The following is a 16,418-nucleotide window of genomic DNA, read 5'->3' on the forward strand; positions in this document are numbered from 1 at the left end:
TGGAGTTATGTACTTAACCAAAAGTGTAGACCTGGCCTTCACAGTCACCGGACCTGAACCCAATAGAGATGGTTTGGGGTGAGCTGGACAGATATTCTGCAAAATGTTTGTTTTATTGTGGTGGTGTTTGGTAGGTGGCCTGTAACTTGATATGGACACTGGTTCCAACCTTGGTCAGTTTCTGAGTTTTTTTTCCCTCTGAGCTGCTAGCATGTGTGTGTGACTGTGCAGTATTTATTGTATAATTCTAATCTAGTATAAACATAATCTCTGGTATATTATTATTTATTTTTAGTGGCCCTAATCTTCTTCCGTATTCTACAAAACAATTAAATGTTCTTTGCCCTTCACTGTAAATCTTCAACGGTCAATTGATGGCTGCACATCGCCACCTAGTGGCTCAGCGCATAAAATGCGTATCACTTCTTTGATTACTAATGGTCTGCACATTTATTTTTATTTTATTTTAATATATTTGGTCTAGAATAAAAATAAAAAAAGTCTGAAATTTGTGTTTACATCAGCATCATACACAAAGCAGGCTACAGTCAGGATTGTTCTGGGAGCTGGTGAAATGCGTTCATATAAAAAATAGCAACATAAAAATGCAGAAGCTTTTCCATATAAAATTTGTCCCAGTGGGGGACAGACTGACAGGACATCATCACCACGGTCAGTGTCTCTGATTGGGAACGTGGCCATTGAGGACATGAGTGGAAATAAAAAATATCAAAGACAGCATCCCCCTGAGAAAAAGGACCTACTGGAGATCTTCCTGGTCTTCTTCTGATTGGCTGCAGCTCATTCCCACAGTAAGTGGTTGTCTTTTTCTCCCATTCCTAAAAAAGAACGTTTTATAGTTTATTTCTGCTAAAAAAAGATCAGCGCAGCACCAAACGTTCCCATCTAGAAACATGAGGAAGTCTGTATGAGTCTCCTCCTTTCACAGCTCTCACCTTCACCTTCTGAAGCACAAAATCATCAGAGGACAGGCAGACAGCAGCGGGTTCTGGATCTAAAAGGCCTCTTTTCCAAATGCAAACCCACCGAAAATCATAGGGTGTAGTAGCCTGGTGGGTAATACACTCGCCTATGATCCAGAAGACCCAGGTTCAAATCACACTTACTACCATTGTGTCCCTGAGCAAGACACTTAACCCTGAGTGTCTCCAGGGGGGGACTGTCCCAGTAAATACTGATTGTAAGGCGCTCTGGATAAGGGCGTCTGATAAATGCTGTGGGTAACAAAATCCTAGTGGGTAAGCAATTGGACCCGTAACTTGAATGTTGCCGGTTCGAATCCCACTGAATCCCCACACACTGCTCCCCGGGCGCCGTTCATGGCTGCCCGCCGCTCACCAAGGTTGATGGTTAAAAGCAGAGGACACACCATGTGCTGTGCTGCTGTGTCTCACAATGACAATCACTTTACTTTTATTTTATGGATTTCCAGTGGAAGGCAAACGTCGTAATCAATGTCAATACTAAGTTTCTAATCAACAATGCTGCAAATCAATAATCAACAGAGCTGCAAAGATACGTACTAATGTGCGAAGAGCGCCCTCCTACGCAGGCACGCTTTTAGTTCAGTTTAGTTTAAGACCTTTACTGGAGAGCACCATTATTACGTTTACACAAGCAAAATGAACTTTGCACATGATTGCCGGGGCCTTGCGTTTCGATTGGCTGAAATGCGTAGAGTAGGTGGGTCTTTGTTGCGTTAGGATGATCTGATTTGCTTGTTCTATGCTCCCTCTTCTGATTGGCCTATTGGTCTTGGCGGGACGTCACGTTCGAAATTTTAAAACTAGTCCGTAAACAGACGCTGCAGAACTCGAGTTGCTGGTGGAGGAAGTGGGGTTAATTTATGTTAAATATAGGTTCTACTATCCGTCTGTTCGGCAGGTTTTCAACTTTTTTTTTGGTGTCTTTTGCACTTTGTTATTCGGTAAAAAAAATGGCGTCTACCGAGGGACCGCTGAAGGTAAAAGATTATTTTATTACAGTGACCGCTTTACGTTCGTGCGACCTGTTCTGTCTTCTTGGTCCGAATCACGTTTTAGTTTAGTTAGTTATGCCTTTTTTTATTGCTACATATACAACGAGATCCTAGGTGCTACTTAACAGACAAAGGCAGAAAGTAGACCGCACAGACAATGTACACTATAAACTTTTACTTTTTACTAAATGCTTTTACTCTCTTGTTACTGCAGTGCGAGTTGAAGTCGAGCTTTATTGTCGTTTCAGATATATACGTGTTAGAACATAGTGAAACGAAACAACGTTTCTCCGGAACCTGGCGCTTCATGCAGCATTTACACAATGAAACCAAGTTACATACTGACATGAAGTGACCGTGTGGGGACACAAACCTGCTACATAAAGAGCAAACAGGGGACACGGGCAGTGCAAGAGTAACATTTAACTAAAACTAAAACAGGTGGCGTGAATAATAAATGTGCAAAGTATAATAGTGGAAATACTGCTGTGCAATGTGTAACGGTGCATTAATAGTTAATATTACAAACATATAAAACTACTCAATATAACACAGGTAGTGCGAGTGTGTGTGTCAGTCCAGAGTGGAAAGTCCCTGAGTGTTCAGGCATTTGATGGTCTGTGGGATGAAGCTGTTTCCGAGTGTGCCAGTGAGGGCCCGAATGCTTTGGTACCTTCTTCCAGAGTGCACGTGAGTGGTGTGTAGAATTCTTCACAGTTAAATTTCCACATCCTGGAACTGTCTTCTACACGGCCTGGAAGAAGTTTAGTTAACATCCATGGCATTCGTCAGACACCCTTATCCAGAGCGCCTTACAATCAGTACTTACAGGGACAGTCCCCCTGAAGACACTCAGGGCAAAGTTTCTTGCTCAGGTTTGAACCTGTGACTTGGTGGTCTTCTGAGCCATAGGCAACTAGGCTACTGTGTGTGATTTGACACCATGTTTCAGATTCGCTTCTTATTCTGGTGAATTAAAGACTTCTCTTGTCTCCCCCCAGTCTCTGTTTGAGAATAAAGTCCTCAGTAAGCCCAAGAAGGATGAGAAGCGCCTCTCAGTGGAGCGCATCTATCAGAAGAAGACCCAGCTGGAGCACATCCTGCTCCGGCCAGACACCTACATCGGCTCTGTGGAGCCCCTCACACAGGTCTGTTCTCCGGGATGGTCTATTCTACCCATGCTGCAAATGTAGCATCACTAATCATCTTCCTCTCTTCTCACTTAATCCTCTTCAGCAAATGTGGGTGTTTGACGAAGATGTGGGGATGAACTGCAGGGATGTGACCTTTGTGCCTGGTCTCTACAAGATCTTTGACGAGATCCTTGGTAAACCTTGTGTAAAACGCAGAAGAATATCTGAATGTATGGTGCCTGACCAGTGCCCTTAATCTCTGCCGGTTTCACCCCTTGTGCAGTCAACGCTGCAGACAACAAGCAGAGAGACAAGAACATGAACTGCATCAAGGTCAACGTTGACCCGTGAGTTCCTCCTGTCATTCTGCATGGCAGCATTTATGCATTAAAAGCAATCACCGTGTTCCTTGAAAGAGCTTGTAGATGCACATGAAAGATCAAACCAGGTGGAGCTCCAGGCCGCTCTGAAAGAGTTTAATCCTCCATGCAGGGAGAATAACACGATCAGCGTTTGGAACAATGGGAAGGGCATTCCGGTTGTTGAACACAAAGTAGAGAAGGTTTATGTCCCGGCCCTCATTTTCGGGCAGCTCCTCACCTCTAGTAACTACGACGACGACCAGAAGAAGGTCACAGGTGAGGTTTTCACCCCTGGTTTCCACTTCATGTTCTGTTCGGCCTTTGATTCATTCATTCATCATTTGCCGTCGTCAGGTGGCCGTAATGGATACGGTGCGAAGCTGTGCAACATCTTCAGCACCAAGTTTACTGTGGAAACTGCATGCAGAGAGTCGAGGAACTCCTTCAGACAGGTTGGTAAAGACCGATCTTCTGACCCTTCCCCCATCTCTTATTAATACTCTTAATTAAAGGTCCCATGACGTCTTCTAACGTTAATACGAGTTCTCCAAGCCTGTCTGTGGGCCTGCAGTGGCTAGAAAAGTTTAAAGTGAAGTGATTGTCACATGTGATACACAGGAGCACAGCACACGGTGCACACAGTGAAATTTGTCCTCTGCATTTAACCAATCACCCTGAGTGAGCAGTGGGCAGCCATGACAGGCGCCCGGGGAGCAGTGTGTGGGGATGGTGCTTTGCTCAGTGGCACCTCAGTGGCACCTTGGTGGATCGGGATTCGAACCGGCAACCTTCTGATAACGGGGCCGCTTCCTTAACCGCTAGACCACTGCCCCATGAACCCGGGCCGCGGCGGTGAAAGCGGCGAATCCTAACCACTACACCACCAGGGACCCTTAGAAATGCCAATAGGTGTAAACAGCGTTTTGGTCATTCTGCTTCACCGTTCAGAGAACGGCCGCTCAAACGGCCTGATCTGGAATATGTCCCCTGTGTGGAAACGTTGCCTCCCGTTTTCCATGCTTTTTCCGCCCAGTGAATTTCCCACCCCTCCCCTAAAACATTATCTCCACTGACCCCACTCAAAGCTTCAAAGTGGCTGAAATTCTGCACCGAGGCAGATGTTTGGATAGATACTTCAGATACATTTTTAGGAGACCACTAAGACCGATATAAAAGCAAAAAGAATAATAATTGCCCACAGACCTTTAATAATCAGATTTTTCTCTGGCCATTTGACTGTCGTCCACCTGAGCTCTGCTAGATCTCATTCTGATGCTCTGCTTCTCCTCAGACATGGTTTGATAACATGGGACGTGCGGGCGAGTCAAAGATCAAGCCTTTTGATGGCGAGGAGTTTACCTGCATCACGTTCCAGCCAGATCTAGCCAAGTTCAAGATGGAGTCCCTCGACCGAGACACGGTGGCTCTGATGACCCGGCGTGCTTATGACATTGCAGGCTCCACCAAAGGAGTCAAGGTCTTCCTCAATGGCAAAAGGCTCCAGGTGAGTAAATCAGTCACTTCAAATAACAGCAAAGGCTCAGTGGAGACAGTTCTGACAGAATCTACCTCGAGTAGGTGAACAGTTTCCGGAGTTACGTGGACCTGTACCTGAAGGACAAGGTGGACGAAACTGGCTCTCCTCTGACCGTGGTGCACGAGGCGGTGAACGAGCGCTGGGAGGTCTGTCTCACCATGAGCGAGAAGGGCTTCCAGCAAGTCAGCTTCGTCAACAGCATCGCCACCACCAAGGTCTGGAGCTCCACTACCTTCTCCTCTTCATGTTTCTGCAGTAATATAGTGTATAGTGTCCTTTATGGGCCTTTTATTACACAAGAAGTTCTATTTTCTTTTCATTTTTAATTCATGTTTGTAGTGTTGTCCAGTCAGATTTTCACCTAGTCACGAAGCAAGAATCATTTTTGCTCTCGTGTTCCTGATTAACGCTGTGCTGTATTTCAGGGTGGGAGACACACGGATTACGTTGCAGATCAGCTGGTGGCAAAACTCATTGAAGTGGTGAAGAAAAAGAACAAGGCTGGTGTGACTGTAAAACCTTTCCAGGTCTGTCAGGCAGCGTGTTCTGTATTTGAGAATATATTAAAAATTGTAATGTATTTTACCAACTCGTGTGTGTGTGTGTGTGTACATACAGGTGAAGAACCACATGTGGCTGTTTGTGAACTGTCTGATTGAGAACCCGAGTTTCGACTCGCAGACCAAAGAGAACATGACCCTGCAGCAGAAGAGCTTCGGTTCTACCTGCACGCTCAGCGAGAAGTTCATCAAACAGGTGAGCAGTGGCTCTCCACTTGCTCAGGCGAATCCTGATGATGATGATGATGACGACGACTTCACCGCTATCTCCGCTCCCTTCAGGCGAACAGCTGTGGCATCATAGAGAGCATCATGAACTGGGTGAAGTTTAAAGCTGAGACGCAGCTGAATAAGAAGTGCTCCGCCGTCAAACACACCAAGATCAAGGGGATTCCGAAACTGGACGACGCCAACGATGCAGGTAGGGCCGTTATCGGCGCTGAAGTTCTGCCGCAAGGCCCTCGGCCCGGTGTTGATCTGAGCTCCATCTCCTGCCCAGGGGGCAAGAACTCCACCAGCTGCATCCTCATTCTGACTGAGGGAGACTCGGCCAAAACCCTGGCCGTGTCTGGGCTGGGCGTGGTGGGCCGCGATCGCTACGGAATCTTTCCTCTGCGTGGAAAAATGCTCAACGTGCGAGAGGCGTCGCACAAGCAGGTGAAGACCCTGACATTCTCACTTTTTCACGGTCCCTAAAGGGCTCACGGCATCTGGCCCAGTCAGAGGGAAGGATGGATTGATGGACTGACCTTCTCTGCCGTTCCTGAAAATGTTTTAATTATTTCCCTGGACAGATTATGGACAATGCTGAGATTAACAGCATCATTAAGATCCTTGGGCTGCAGTACAGGAAGAACTACAGCGACCCCAACTCTCTGAAGACCCTGCGCTATGGCAAGCTCATGATCATGACAGATCAGGTCTGCGTCACCATGGCAACACACACCAAGTTCAGTATGTTTTATACTGTATCTCCCTGCTAATCAGGTCTGTGTTTGTGTGTGTGTTTGTAGGATCAGGACGGCTCTCATATTAAAGGCCTCCTCATAAACTTCATCCATCATAACTGGCCCTCCCTGCTGCGCCACAACTTCCTGGAGGAGTTCATTACTCCCATCATCAAGGTGTGTGTGTGTGTGTGTGTGGACCTGCTATGTTCTTGAATTGAAGAAGTGGTGATCCAGGGTCTTCATGTTGGTCTTGAAAAATGCCTCTCAAACTGTTCTTATTGGTGCTTGTTCATCTCTTCTCCATGCTCAGGTTTCTAATAAGAAGCAGGAACTCTCCTTCTACAGCATCCCAGAGTTCAACGAGTGGAAGGAAAGGCAGGGCAACGTGAAATCCTGGAAGATCAAGTACTACAAAGGTTTGTCCTAAACACCTGTGGTAGTCAAGATCCAACGTAAGCAGCTCCTTTTCAATGTCCTCACGATCACTGATTGGGCTGGTGGGTTTTCATGTCACGGGGCGGGTGTCACATGGTCTTGGTTCTGAGGTTTTCTTGGAAATTATCTGCTGACTCTTGGTTTAAGTCAACAAAACGCGTTTTTCTCCTCAAACTTAGTGGTGTTTGAAGCTCCATTGTTCTGTTTCTCAGATTGTACGAGAACCGTTGGTCATGTTGACTGATCTGTGATGGGAATTTCCTGACTGTTCCACCTTCAGGTTTGGGAACCAGCACTTCGAAGGAGGCGAAAGAATATTTTTCGGACATGGCGAGACACCGCATCCCCTTCAAGTATTCTGGCCCTTCTGACGATGAGGCCATCACCCTTGTGAGTTGTGGGGAATAGTTCTAAGGTAAGGAGGATCTTCGGATCCCAGCTTCAAGCCTCATGTTTGGTTTCTCTCGCGGCCCTCAGGCCTTTAGTAAGAAGAAGATCGAGGAGAGGAAGGAATGGCTGACCAGCTTTATGATCAACAGACGGCAGAGAAGAGAACACAATCTGCCTGAGGTCAGAGCTGCATCCATCTTTACCGAGTCTTCCAAATTACTTGCATCTTGATTTCAGAGCTGATGCTGGTCTATCGTGAGCTCATGTATCCTTCATATCTGCTTTTCTGACTGGACAGGACTACCTGTATGGCCAGGAAACCAAGTCCCTGTCCTATTTTGACTTCATCCACAAGGAGCTGGTCCTCTTCTCCAACTCTGACAATGAGCGCTCCATCCCCTGCCTGGTGGACGGTGAGAGACCTGGTCCTGCTGCTGATGTTCAGACGGGTTGTGTTGATAGAACATTAGAACATTGTGGAATGATTGTGAAATCCTACCCTCTTTAGGTCTGAAGCCGGGACAGAGGAAGGTTCTGTTCTGCTGTTTTAAGAGGAACGATAAGAGGGAGGTGAAAGTGGCTCAGCTTGCCGGTTCTGTGGCTGAGATGTCTGCGTATCATCATGGAGAGGTGTGTGTGTGTGTGTGTGTGTGTGTGTGTGGATGCTGTCACCATTCATGTGCTCCTTCACTCATATCGGTTTGTCATCTGGACATCTGCAGGTGTCTCTGATGATGACCATCATCGGACTGGCACAGAACTTTGTTGGCAGCAATAACCTGAACCTTCTGCAGCCTCTGGGTCAGTTCGGCACCAGGCTGCAAGGCGGCAAAGACTCTGCCAGCCCTCGATACATCTTCACGATGTTGAGGTGAGGTCAGAGGTCACATTCTGCTTTTCTGGGAAACGCCCCGGTCCTTCTGTGTACGTGACAAGACTGTGAACTCTGTCTGCAGCCCTCTTGCCCGGCTGCTCTTCCCCCCAGTGGACGACAACTTGCTCAAGTACAACTACGACGATAACATGCGGGTGGAGCCGGAGTGGTACATCCCCATCCTGCCCATGGTGTTGGTAAATGGCGCCGAGGGCATCGGCACCGGCTGGGCCAGCCGCCTCCCCAACTACGACGTGCGCGAGATCGTCAACAACATCCACCGAATGCTTCATGGAGAAGAGCCGCAGACTATGGTGGGTGGGGCTGGCTGGTTATTTGATTGGCCTGAATTTTATTGCGTTAATCAATCAGCTTTTTTATGATCAATATAAAAATTGCAGAAATTTGTGTGTTTTGTACGTGTATTTATAATACTTTTATTAATGGACACACGGCTGCTGAGGTGCTGGAATACTGAAGCAACACAGGCAACGCCATGTGACGCACGAATCACTGTGTAAAACTAGCAAAGAGGGAAATGGCTGAAAATGTCATGGAGGGGACTTGCAGTTATGTCTCTTTGACACTCACCAACCCCACCTCCTCTCGTCCCCTCTCCACAGCTTCCAAGCTACAAGGGATTTAAGGGAACAATTGAGCAAGTGGTGACCAATCAGTACATGAACAGCGGTGAGGTGTCCATCCTGGATTCTACCACCATCGAGATCTCCGAGCTGCCCATCAAGACGTGGACTCAGGTCTGTTACATCCTGACAGGAAAAAGCATTCAGAAGATTCTTATCGGCCTGACATCATGAATGTGTTAAAATGAAGTAAGGGGGCAAAGGGTGTAGTGTGCTGGGCGCGGGTTGGTGGGAGTGGCATTACACAGTTTATGGTCTTACGAAACGAGCAACCTTTTCATTCATGTTTATTTGCAACTCAATTGAAGAGGTGTATTAATCCAACCCGCCTCCATTGTCACGGCTCATGGAAACCCTGAAAAAATTTAAGTCTGACTCCAGGATAACCCTGGTCCTGCTCTGTATCTGCAGACGTACAAGGAGAATGTGTTGGAGGTGATGCTGAACGGCACCGAGAAGGTTCCTGCTCTGATTACCGACTATAAGGAGTACCACACGGACTCAACGGTGCGCTTTGTGGTGAAGATGACCGAGGAGAGGCTGAGAGAGGCGGAGGCAGCAGGCCTGCACAAGGTCTTCAAGCTGCAGAACCCACTCACCTGCTACTCCATGGTAATAAATCCATTGTGTAAAAAGCTCCCGTGTGGGTTCACACTTACACAAATCTTACACACAAACACCTTCTCTCCACTACACAGGTGCTGTTTGACCATGTGGGCAGTCTGAAGAAATATGAGACCGTTCAGGACATCCTGAAAGACTTCTTTGAGTTGAGGATGAAGTACTATGTCTTGCGCAAGGACTGGCTGCTTGGCATGCTGGGAGCTGAGAATTCCAGACTGACCAATCAGGCACGATTCATCCTGGAGAAGATCCAGGGCACCTTGGTCATTGGTGAGGCATCATGTGTCCTGTTTGTGCCTCATGTTGAGGTTGTTACTGTAAAATATTATTTGTTGTAAAATCAGTGGAATCTGGGCTGCGAGGGTCTTAAAGGGACACAAGCGCTGATTGGTCGCCTGGAGGCTTGTCTGAAGGGGAGATTTGCTCTTTACAGAGAACAAGCCCAAGAAGGAGCTGATCCGCATGCTGCAGGAGATGGGCTACGATTCTGACCCGGTGAAGGCCTGGAAAGAAGCCCAAGAGAAGGTGTGCATGCAGTCAGGGGAAAACTTTATTTGCCCACTTACAGAGAAATGATCAGTCTATAATTTGGTAGGTTTATTTGAACAGTGAGACAGAACAATAACAAAAAATACTGAAAAATGTTTCAAAATAATTATACATTAATTAGCATTTTCATGAATGCCAACACATATATGATAAATACATTTACATTTACAGCATTTATCAGACGCCCTTATCCAGAGCGACTTACAATCAGTATTACAGGGACAGTCTCCCTGGAGCAATTTAGGGTTAAGTGTCTTGCTCAGGGACACAATGGTAGTAAGTGGGATTCGAACCCGGGTCTTCTGGTTCATAGGCGAGTGTGTTACCCACTAGGCTACTACCACCCATAGCATTTGATTGTCTCTTTTGGGTCCTGCTAGAGGATTGTTGGGTTTAAACTCTATCTTCTTCCAGGATGCAGGTGAGGAGAACGAGGAGGATGAAGAAGAGAAAGAGGAAAGGTCGTCTGGCCCTGACTACAACTACTTACTGAGCATGCCCTTGTGGTTCCTGACCAAGGAGAAGAAGGACGAGTTGTGCAAGCAGCGGGATGCCAAGGTGCTTCCTGCTTCCCCCTGGTTCCCACCCCTTTCTGTCCGATGGATCTCTGATCTCCTCTCCCTCTTGTCTCTCTGCATGTAGATGACTGAGCTGAACACTCTAAAGCGTAAGAGTCCTGCAGATCTGTGGAAGGAGGACCTGGCTGCATTTACTGAGGAGCTGGAGGTAACTCCACCCACTTCCACTCCTCCATTCTTCTTCTGCTCTGTGGACTGAGATGGAGAATTGCTGGGCTTTAGTTAATCAGCTAGTTTTGTTTTAGTAATTGTAGTAATTGTGTGTGTGTGTGTGTGTGTGTGTGTGTGTAGCGCATTGACGAAAAGGAGAAGGAGGCGGCAGCAGCTGGTGTGACTCTAACCCAGGGTAAAGGGAAGGGGTCCAGGACTAAAGTGGTGAAGGTGAAAGACGAGACCAGACCGACCCCTCAGGGCCGCAGGGTCGTCCCCCGCGTAACCAGCGTCATGAAGGACCTGGCGGCCAAGAAGAATAAAAAGTGGAAAGCCAGCAAGGTAGGAATCAGGATGAAGAGCAGAGATCCTGACCGTTCCACACCCTGACCAGCGTCTTCGTTTGCAGGATGAGAACGATGTGGCCATGAAGATGGAGTTTGACGATGAGGAGAACGACGGCGGAGATGCGTCCATGGGTCTTGCTGCACGCCTGGGCAAGAAAGTAAAAAAAGAGCAAACTAAAGGAAAAGGTGGAACATCTAATTTCATTTATCATCGGATCTCAAATTCATAAGAAGCATCAGCTCTGTTTTACCTTCTGCTTCGCTTCACCTGCAGCTTCTAAGCCAGGAAGGCAGACCACCCTCCAGTTTAAGCCGGTTAAAAAGGAGGCGGTGAAGAAGAACCCTTGGTCTGATGACGATGAATCCATTGTGGAAAGTGACGGAAGTCCAGAGGTGGTGGCACGAGACCGAATCGAGCGCAAGGCTAAAGGTCCAGGTGGTGCCAATAAGTTCAGTTTCTCAAGTGATGACGACGATGACTGGATGAAGGGAAAGAAAGCAGTCATTAGTGAAGACGAAGACTCGTTCATTCCTGAGTCGGATGGTGATGTCGACTCCCCTGCACCACAACCGCCGTACGTCACTGATCATAGACTAAAACCTACAAATTATCCATAAATATTAGGATAGAATCAAGTCGCTGACTAGAAACCAGATATAAGATGGTGTAGTGATGAGATGGGGGGGGTCGAAATGAAAGTAACTTCATAAAATCCCTTTTACTTCCAGGAAGAAAGAGGTGAAGCGCAAACAGAAGGCAGAGAAAGTCGAGGCCGTAACTAAAGCCACATGTAAGTGTGTGTGTGTGTGTGTGTGTGTGTGTTCATATTCTGTTTGTGTGTTGTGCTGGATGTCACTGTGATTTCTGTGATGTTTAGCTAAGACCAGTGATGAAGAGGCGTCCCTGAAACCCCCAACAAAGCCAAAAGAGGCTGGGAGAAAGAAACCAGCAGCAGCGAAGATGGCGCCTGCTGCCATGAATAAGAAAGCTGGTGGGTATTTTACACGACTCCGCTCTCTCTCACAAACGGAGCAGTGGTAGCCTAGCAGGTAACGAAGTGGACCCATAATCAGAAGGTTGCCGGTTCGAAAAGGTGCCACTGAACAAAGCACCGTCCCCACACACTGCTCCCCTTGCGCCTGTCATGGCTGCCCACTGCACCGTTAAAAGCAGAGGACAGATTTCGTTGTCACCATGTGCTGTGTTTCACAATGACAATCACTTAACTTTCACTTCAAACACACAATCATTTGGTGCTTTTACTGTCCAGGTGTCCCCAATAAGTTCAGTTCCTCAAGTGATGATGATGACTGGATGAAGGGGAAGAAAGCAGTCATTAGTGAAGACGAAGACTCGTTTGTTCCTGAGCCGGACTGTGACGTCGACTCCCCTGCACCACAACCTCCGTACGTCACTGATCGTACACTAAAACCTACAAACTCATTTTTACCAACATGTAATGTCTCATGGTTGGATGTATGGTGACACCTGCTGCTGTAACATCGGTCCACACCAAACACTGGTCCATAAAGATTAGGAGAGAATGGAACTCGTACTAGAGACCAGATATAAGATGGTGTACTGATGAGATTACATAAATTAAAATAACCTCATAAAAATATATATTTTTTAATTTATCCAGTCCTTTTTACAATGAACATGGTCACAAAGGGCATCACATATTAGAAGAGCAGCTCAAGACTCCAAGTGAGCAGCCAGTCCTTCTCTGGTCAGCACTGGATCATCCTGGGATGTTCAGTGATATTTATCCAGGAAATATGGCATACGGGGGTTACTGGAGTCTGTTATGTATTATGATATAATATTGAGGTCATATATTACAGTTACAGCACATGACTATCAGGTAGAATCAACAACAACAACATTTATTTCTTATATAGCCCAAAATCACATACAGTATGTCTCAATGGGCTTTGACAGGCCCTACAGTTGAATCAGCAGGTGGTTTGTAAGGGACAAGCTGGGAAATCCATGGATGTCTTTTACTTCCAGGAAGAAAGAGGTGAAGAACAAACAGAAGGCAGAGAAAGTCAAGGCCACAACTAAAGCCACATGTAAGTGTGTGTGTGTGTGTGTGTGTGTGTTCATATTCTGTTCGTGTGTTGTGCTGGATGTCTCTGATTTTCTGTGATGTTGTGCAGCTAAGACCAGTGATGAAGAGGCGTCCCTGAAACCCCCAACGAAGCCTAAAGAGGCTGGGAGCAAGAAACCAGCAGCAGCGAAGAAGGCGCCTGCTGCCATGAAAAAGAAAGCTGGTGGGTATTTTACACGACTCCGCTCTCTCTTTCTCTCTCTCTCTCTCTCTCTCTCTCTCTCTCTCCCTCGCTCGCTCTCTCACACCCACATTTCTTTCCTCCCGTCTGCAGATGTGAAGCAGCCCTCCATTGTAGAAGCTCTCTCCAAGCCCAAGGCTCCTTCTAAATCCAAGGCTTCCAAGACTGCCCTGGCCTCCAGCTCCAGTGAGTGTGAGAACTCCGCACCAGCAGCCAGTCGCAAGAGGAAACCAGCGGCCGAATCTGGCAGCGACTCCGATGACCTCATGTCCCGCATCAAGAGCAAGAAACCTGCAGGAGTGAAGGTGGGTACCGGGTGGGGTTCTGCAGGGCTTCCCCTCCGTTTGAACGTTGCCTGAAAACGAGACTTGTCTTCCCTACAGAAGAGCAGGAAGTGGGACGAGGATGACAGCTTCTCCCTCCCAGATGAGGTGGAGCAAGTTTCTTTTGCACCCAGGAGTAAAACGGCTCGGTCCAAAAAGCCCGTGACCTATAACGTGGATTCTGACTCGGACGAGGATTTCGGGTTCTAGAGCAACTTTATCCAGGAAAAAGAAAAAATGTAAAAACAGATTAATGTCTCTCTTTTATTAGTTTTATATGAATGTCTGTTCCATGTTTTAAATGTGTTTAAACTCTTGGTCCGCAACGTTGTTCATGTTCATTTGTTTCGTCTGTATATATTTTCTGCTTCTTTTTGGAATAAACTGTTCAACTCATCCTGTCTGAGTGATGGTGTCGTTTTTTTTTTTCTCTATTCTGACATGGAAAAAAAAAAAAACGTGTAAACTGTATGCTGGCAATCTGATTAAAAATCTAATGATCATTATTAACAGTAGTAGTTACCACTGTGGTGGCCTGGCGCATAACCGGGCCTACTTGCGGGTTCAAATCCCGAACCGCCATGGTGCCACTGAAGTACCCTTGATCAAAGGACCGTCCCCAGGCATCTATTCATGGCTACCCACTGCTCACTAAGGTGTCTGGTTAAATGCAGCGGACACATTTTGTTGTCACTGTGCAATCTTTCACAATGACTCAGTTTCAGAGAACCGGCAAGTATTATTGTGAGCCGAGCTTATTTTGGCAGGGAGGCGTGGAAGAACATTCCTTCTTGAATAAGTTCTCGTGTCGCAGGAATGTCTTCCATGAGTGGAGAAAAATAAAACCCCACACACCAGTCTGTCGAGATCTGCAGCTGACCTTTCATTTCCGTCCAGAACCCTGCCTACCCTCCGTCGAGCGAAGATGCGTCTCTCTCCAGCCGCCTGGACCAGACGATCTCTGCCAGGTAAACGGGTTATCTTAGCTTTATTAAACGTTTATAACCTAATACAACTGATAGCTTTCATCAGCGCGTTATCCAAAAGGTTATTACAATGTCTGGGATTTGGATCATATTTCTCATCCGAGCCACGTTATTACAAAAGTAAAATCGAATTTCTGCTTCATAGGGGAGGAACGCAGCTGAACGCAGGAGGGACCTGGACATGTCTGTCTTTGACCTGGTGAATTATGGCTTTAAGACCTTGCAGGTCCATTCTCCTCTGCTGGGACGCCTGTGGATGCTGCTCATGCTGGCGCTGCGCATGGCCCTGCTGAGCTCGGTGGCGGGGGACATGTTCCAGGACGAGCAGGTCGAGTTCACCTGCAACACGCTGCAGCCAGGCTGCAAGCAGGTCTGCTTCAGCAAGGTCTTCCCCGTCTCCCTCTACCGCTTCTGGGTCTTCCACATCGTGGTGGTCGCCACCCCCTCGCTCCTATACCTCATATTCGCCATGCACCATAAGCCGGAACCGCAGGAAGGTGGCCCCGCCCGGCAGGGCTGCTTGCGGGAAGCCGGGGTGATGAAGAAGCTGCGCCGTTACTACTTCATCAACGTCCTCCTTCGCTTGGCGGCGGAGGTGGGCTTCCTGATTGGCCAGTGGAAGCTGTATGGTTTCCAGGTGAGCCCACAGTTCCCATGCACAGAGCCGCCCTGCCCCTACACCGTGGACTGCTTCACCTCGCGGCCCATGGAGAAGACCGTGTTCATGTGGTTCTACTTCGTCATGGCCATCCTCTCAGCTCTCATGAGTGTAGCCGAGGCGGTCTGGACCTCCATGAAGCTCCTGGAGAAACCAAAACCCCAGTCCCAGCACAGAGGACCTCGACCAGGGAGCACAGGGCCCGAGCGGCAGCAGCTGTCAGCAGCTTCTCCTCCTCCTCTTAAAACCTGCAGATGAATGGCCGAGGTTCCATCAGGTTCAAAGAAACTGATGGAAGTTATGAGAGTTATGTGTCTTCCTGAAAAAAGCCAGATAGCATCTCTCGACTCATCCTGACATACTTGCAGGTGGTGAGTGGCTGAGATTGTAGAACCGGTTCTAAGAGAGCTGTTCTGTCAGAACTCGCTGGGTCACCTCCACTTTGCGGGAAGTTTAGGCAAGACCGAGGCCCCGTCCACACGGAAACGTTTTTCTCTTAAACTGTAAAATTTCTGTCCGATCTGGCCTTGCGTTCCACACAGAAACAGTGTTTCAGGGGCCCCAGAACCTTTTTTTTTCCGAAATGGGTTCCGGAATGAATTTCTCTCTTTTTTTTTTGTGTGAAAACACCGATGTATTAGTGTCACATAGCTCACTGGGAAGGCCGGAAGCAGGCGATTCCCACAACATAAAACCAACACCGGCCGAAGATTCGGCGATCAGTCGTTGAGGTCACATCAACGCCGACCCAGAACTCGACCCGGCTCAGCTTTTTAAAGTAAAGCCGCTTTCTTGTGCCACGCAGGCTGTAACTGTTTTGAAAATGAAGTAAAAATTTGTCCTCTTTTTAGCCCAGAGAAGAAATGTGCATAAATATATAAAATGCATTATAAATACATAAAGGCTGACCGTGGGCCGGGCTGGCTACAGGCGGGGCTGGACATACCCGACTTGGACTGCGAATGCGCAGCGGTTAGGGTCAGCTTTAGGAATAGGGTGTAGGCTGGGCTGCAGCAGCTGCAGA

The 16,418-nt window shown here is 47.5% G+C and overlaps 2 protein-coding genes across 3 annotated transcripts; both read left to right on the plus strand.

Annotated features, from left to right (window-relative positions):
- Nucleotides 1–1,826: 1,826 nt before the first annotated feature.
- top2a (DNA topoisomerase II alpha) lies at nucleotides 1,827–14,084 on the plus strand. Of its 2 annotated transcripts, none has more exons than XM_028988391.1 (37): nucleotides 1,827–1,984; nucleotides 3,001–3,147; nucleotides 3,236–3,326; nucleotides 3,416–3,479; nucleotides 3,625–3,770; nucleotides 3,849–3,946; nucleotides 4,786–4,998; nucleotides 5,073–5,246; nucleotides 5,457–5,558; nucleotides 5,650–5,787; nucleotides 5,874–6,012; nucleotides 6,091–6,248; nucleotides 6,386–6,511; nucleotides 6,605–6,715; nucleotides 6,852–6,957; nucleotides 7,257–7,366; nucleotides 7,454–7,546; nucleotides 7,665–7,779; nucleotides 7,875–7,996; nucleotides 8,089–8,237; nucleotides 8,323–8,554; nucleotides 8,864–8,998; nucleotides 9,296–9,496; nucleotides 9,583–9,778; nucleotides 9,942–10,033; nucleotides 10,472–10,615; nucleotides 10,700–10,783; nucleotides 10,927–11,127; nucleotides 11,195–11,318; nucleotides 11,407–11,707; nucleotides 11,862–11,923; nucleotides 12,011–12,124; nucleotides 12,404–12,539; nucleotides 13,147–13,208; nucleotides 13,296–13,409; nucleotides 13,521–13,732; nucleotides 13,811–14,084. In XM_028988391.1, the coding sequence occupies exons 1-37, from the start codon at nucleotides 1,868–1,870 to the stop codon at nucleotides 13,958–13,960; spliced, it is 5,079 nt and encodes a 1,692-aa protein (XP_028844224.1). In that variant the 5' UTR covers nucleotides 1,827–1,867; the 3' UTR covers nucleotides 13,961–14,084. The 2 variants fall into 2 exon arrangements, with proteins under 2 accessions (XP_028844224.1, XP_028844225.1); XM_028988392.1 differs by having other exon boundaries at nucleotides 13,814–14,084.
- Nucleotides 14,085–14,656: 572 nt separating this feature from the next.
- Nucleotides 14,657–15,652, plus strand: LOC114795718 (gap junction delta-3 protein-like). The gene is made up of 2 exons (XM_028989297.1): nucleotides 14,657–14,718; nucleotides 14,882–15,652. The coding sequence occupies exon 2, from the start codon at nucleotides 14,918–14,920 to the stop codon at nucleotides 15,650–15,652; it is 735 nt and encodes a 244-aa protein (XP_028845130.1). The 5' UTR covers nucleotides 14,657–14,718; nucleotides 14,882–14,917.
- The last annotated feature ends 766 nt before the right edge of the window (nucleotides 15,653–16,418 follow it).

The sequence above is a fragment of the Denticeps clupeoides genome, chromosome 8, assembly GCF_900700375.1.
Source record: "Denticeps clupeoides chromosome 8, fDenClu1.1, whole genome shotgun sequence".
Lineage (NCBI taxonomy): Eukaryota > Metazoa > Chordata > Actinopteri > Clupeiformes > Denticipitidae > Denticeps > Denticeps clupeoides.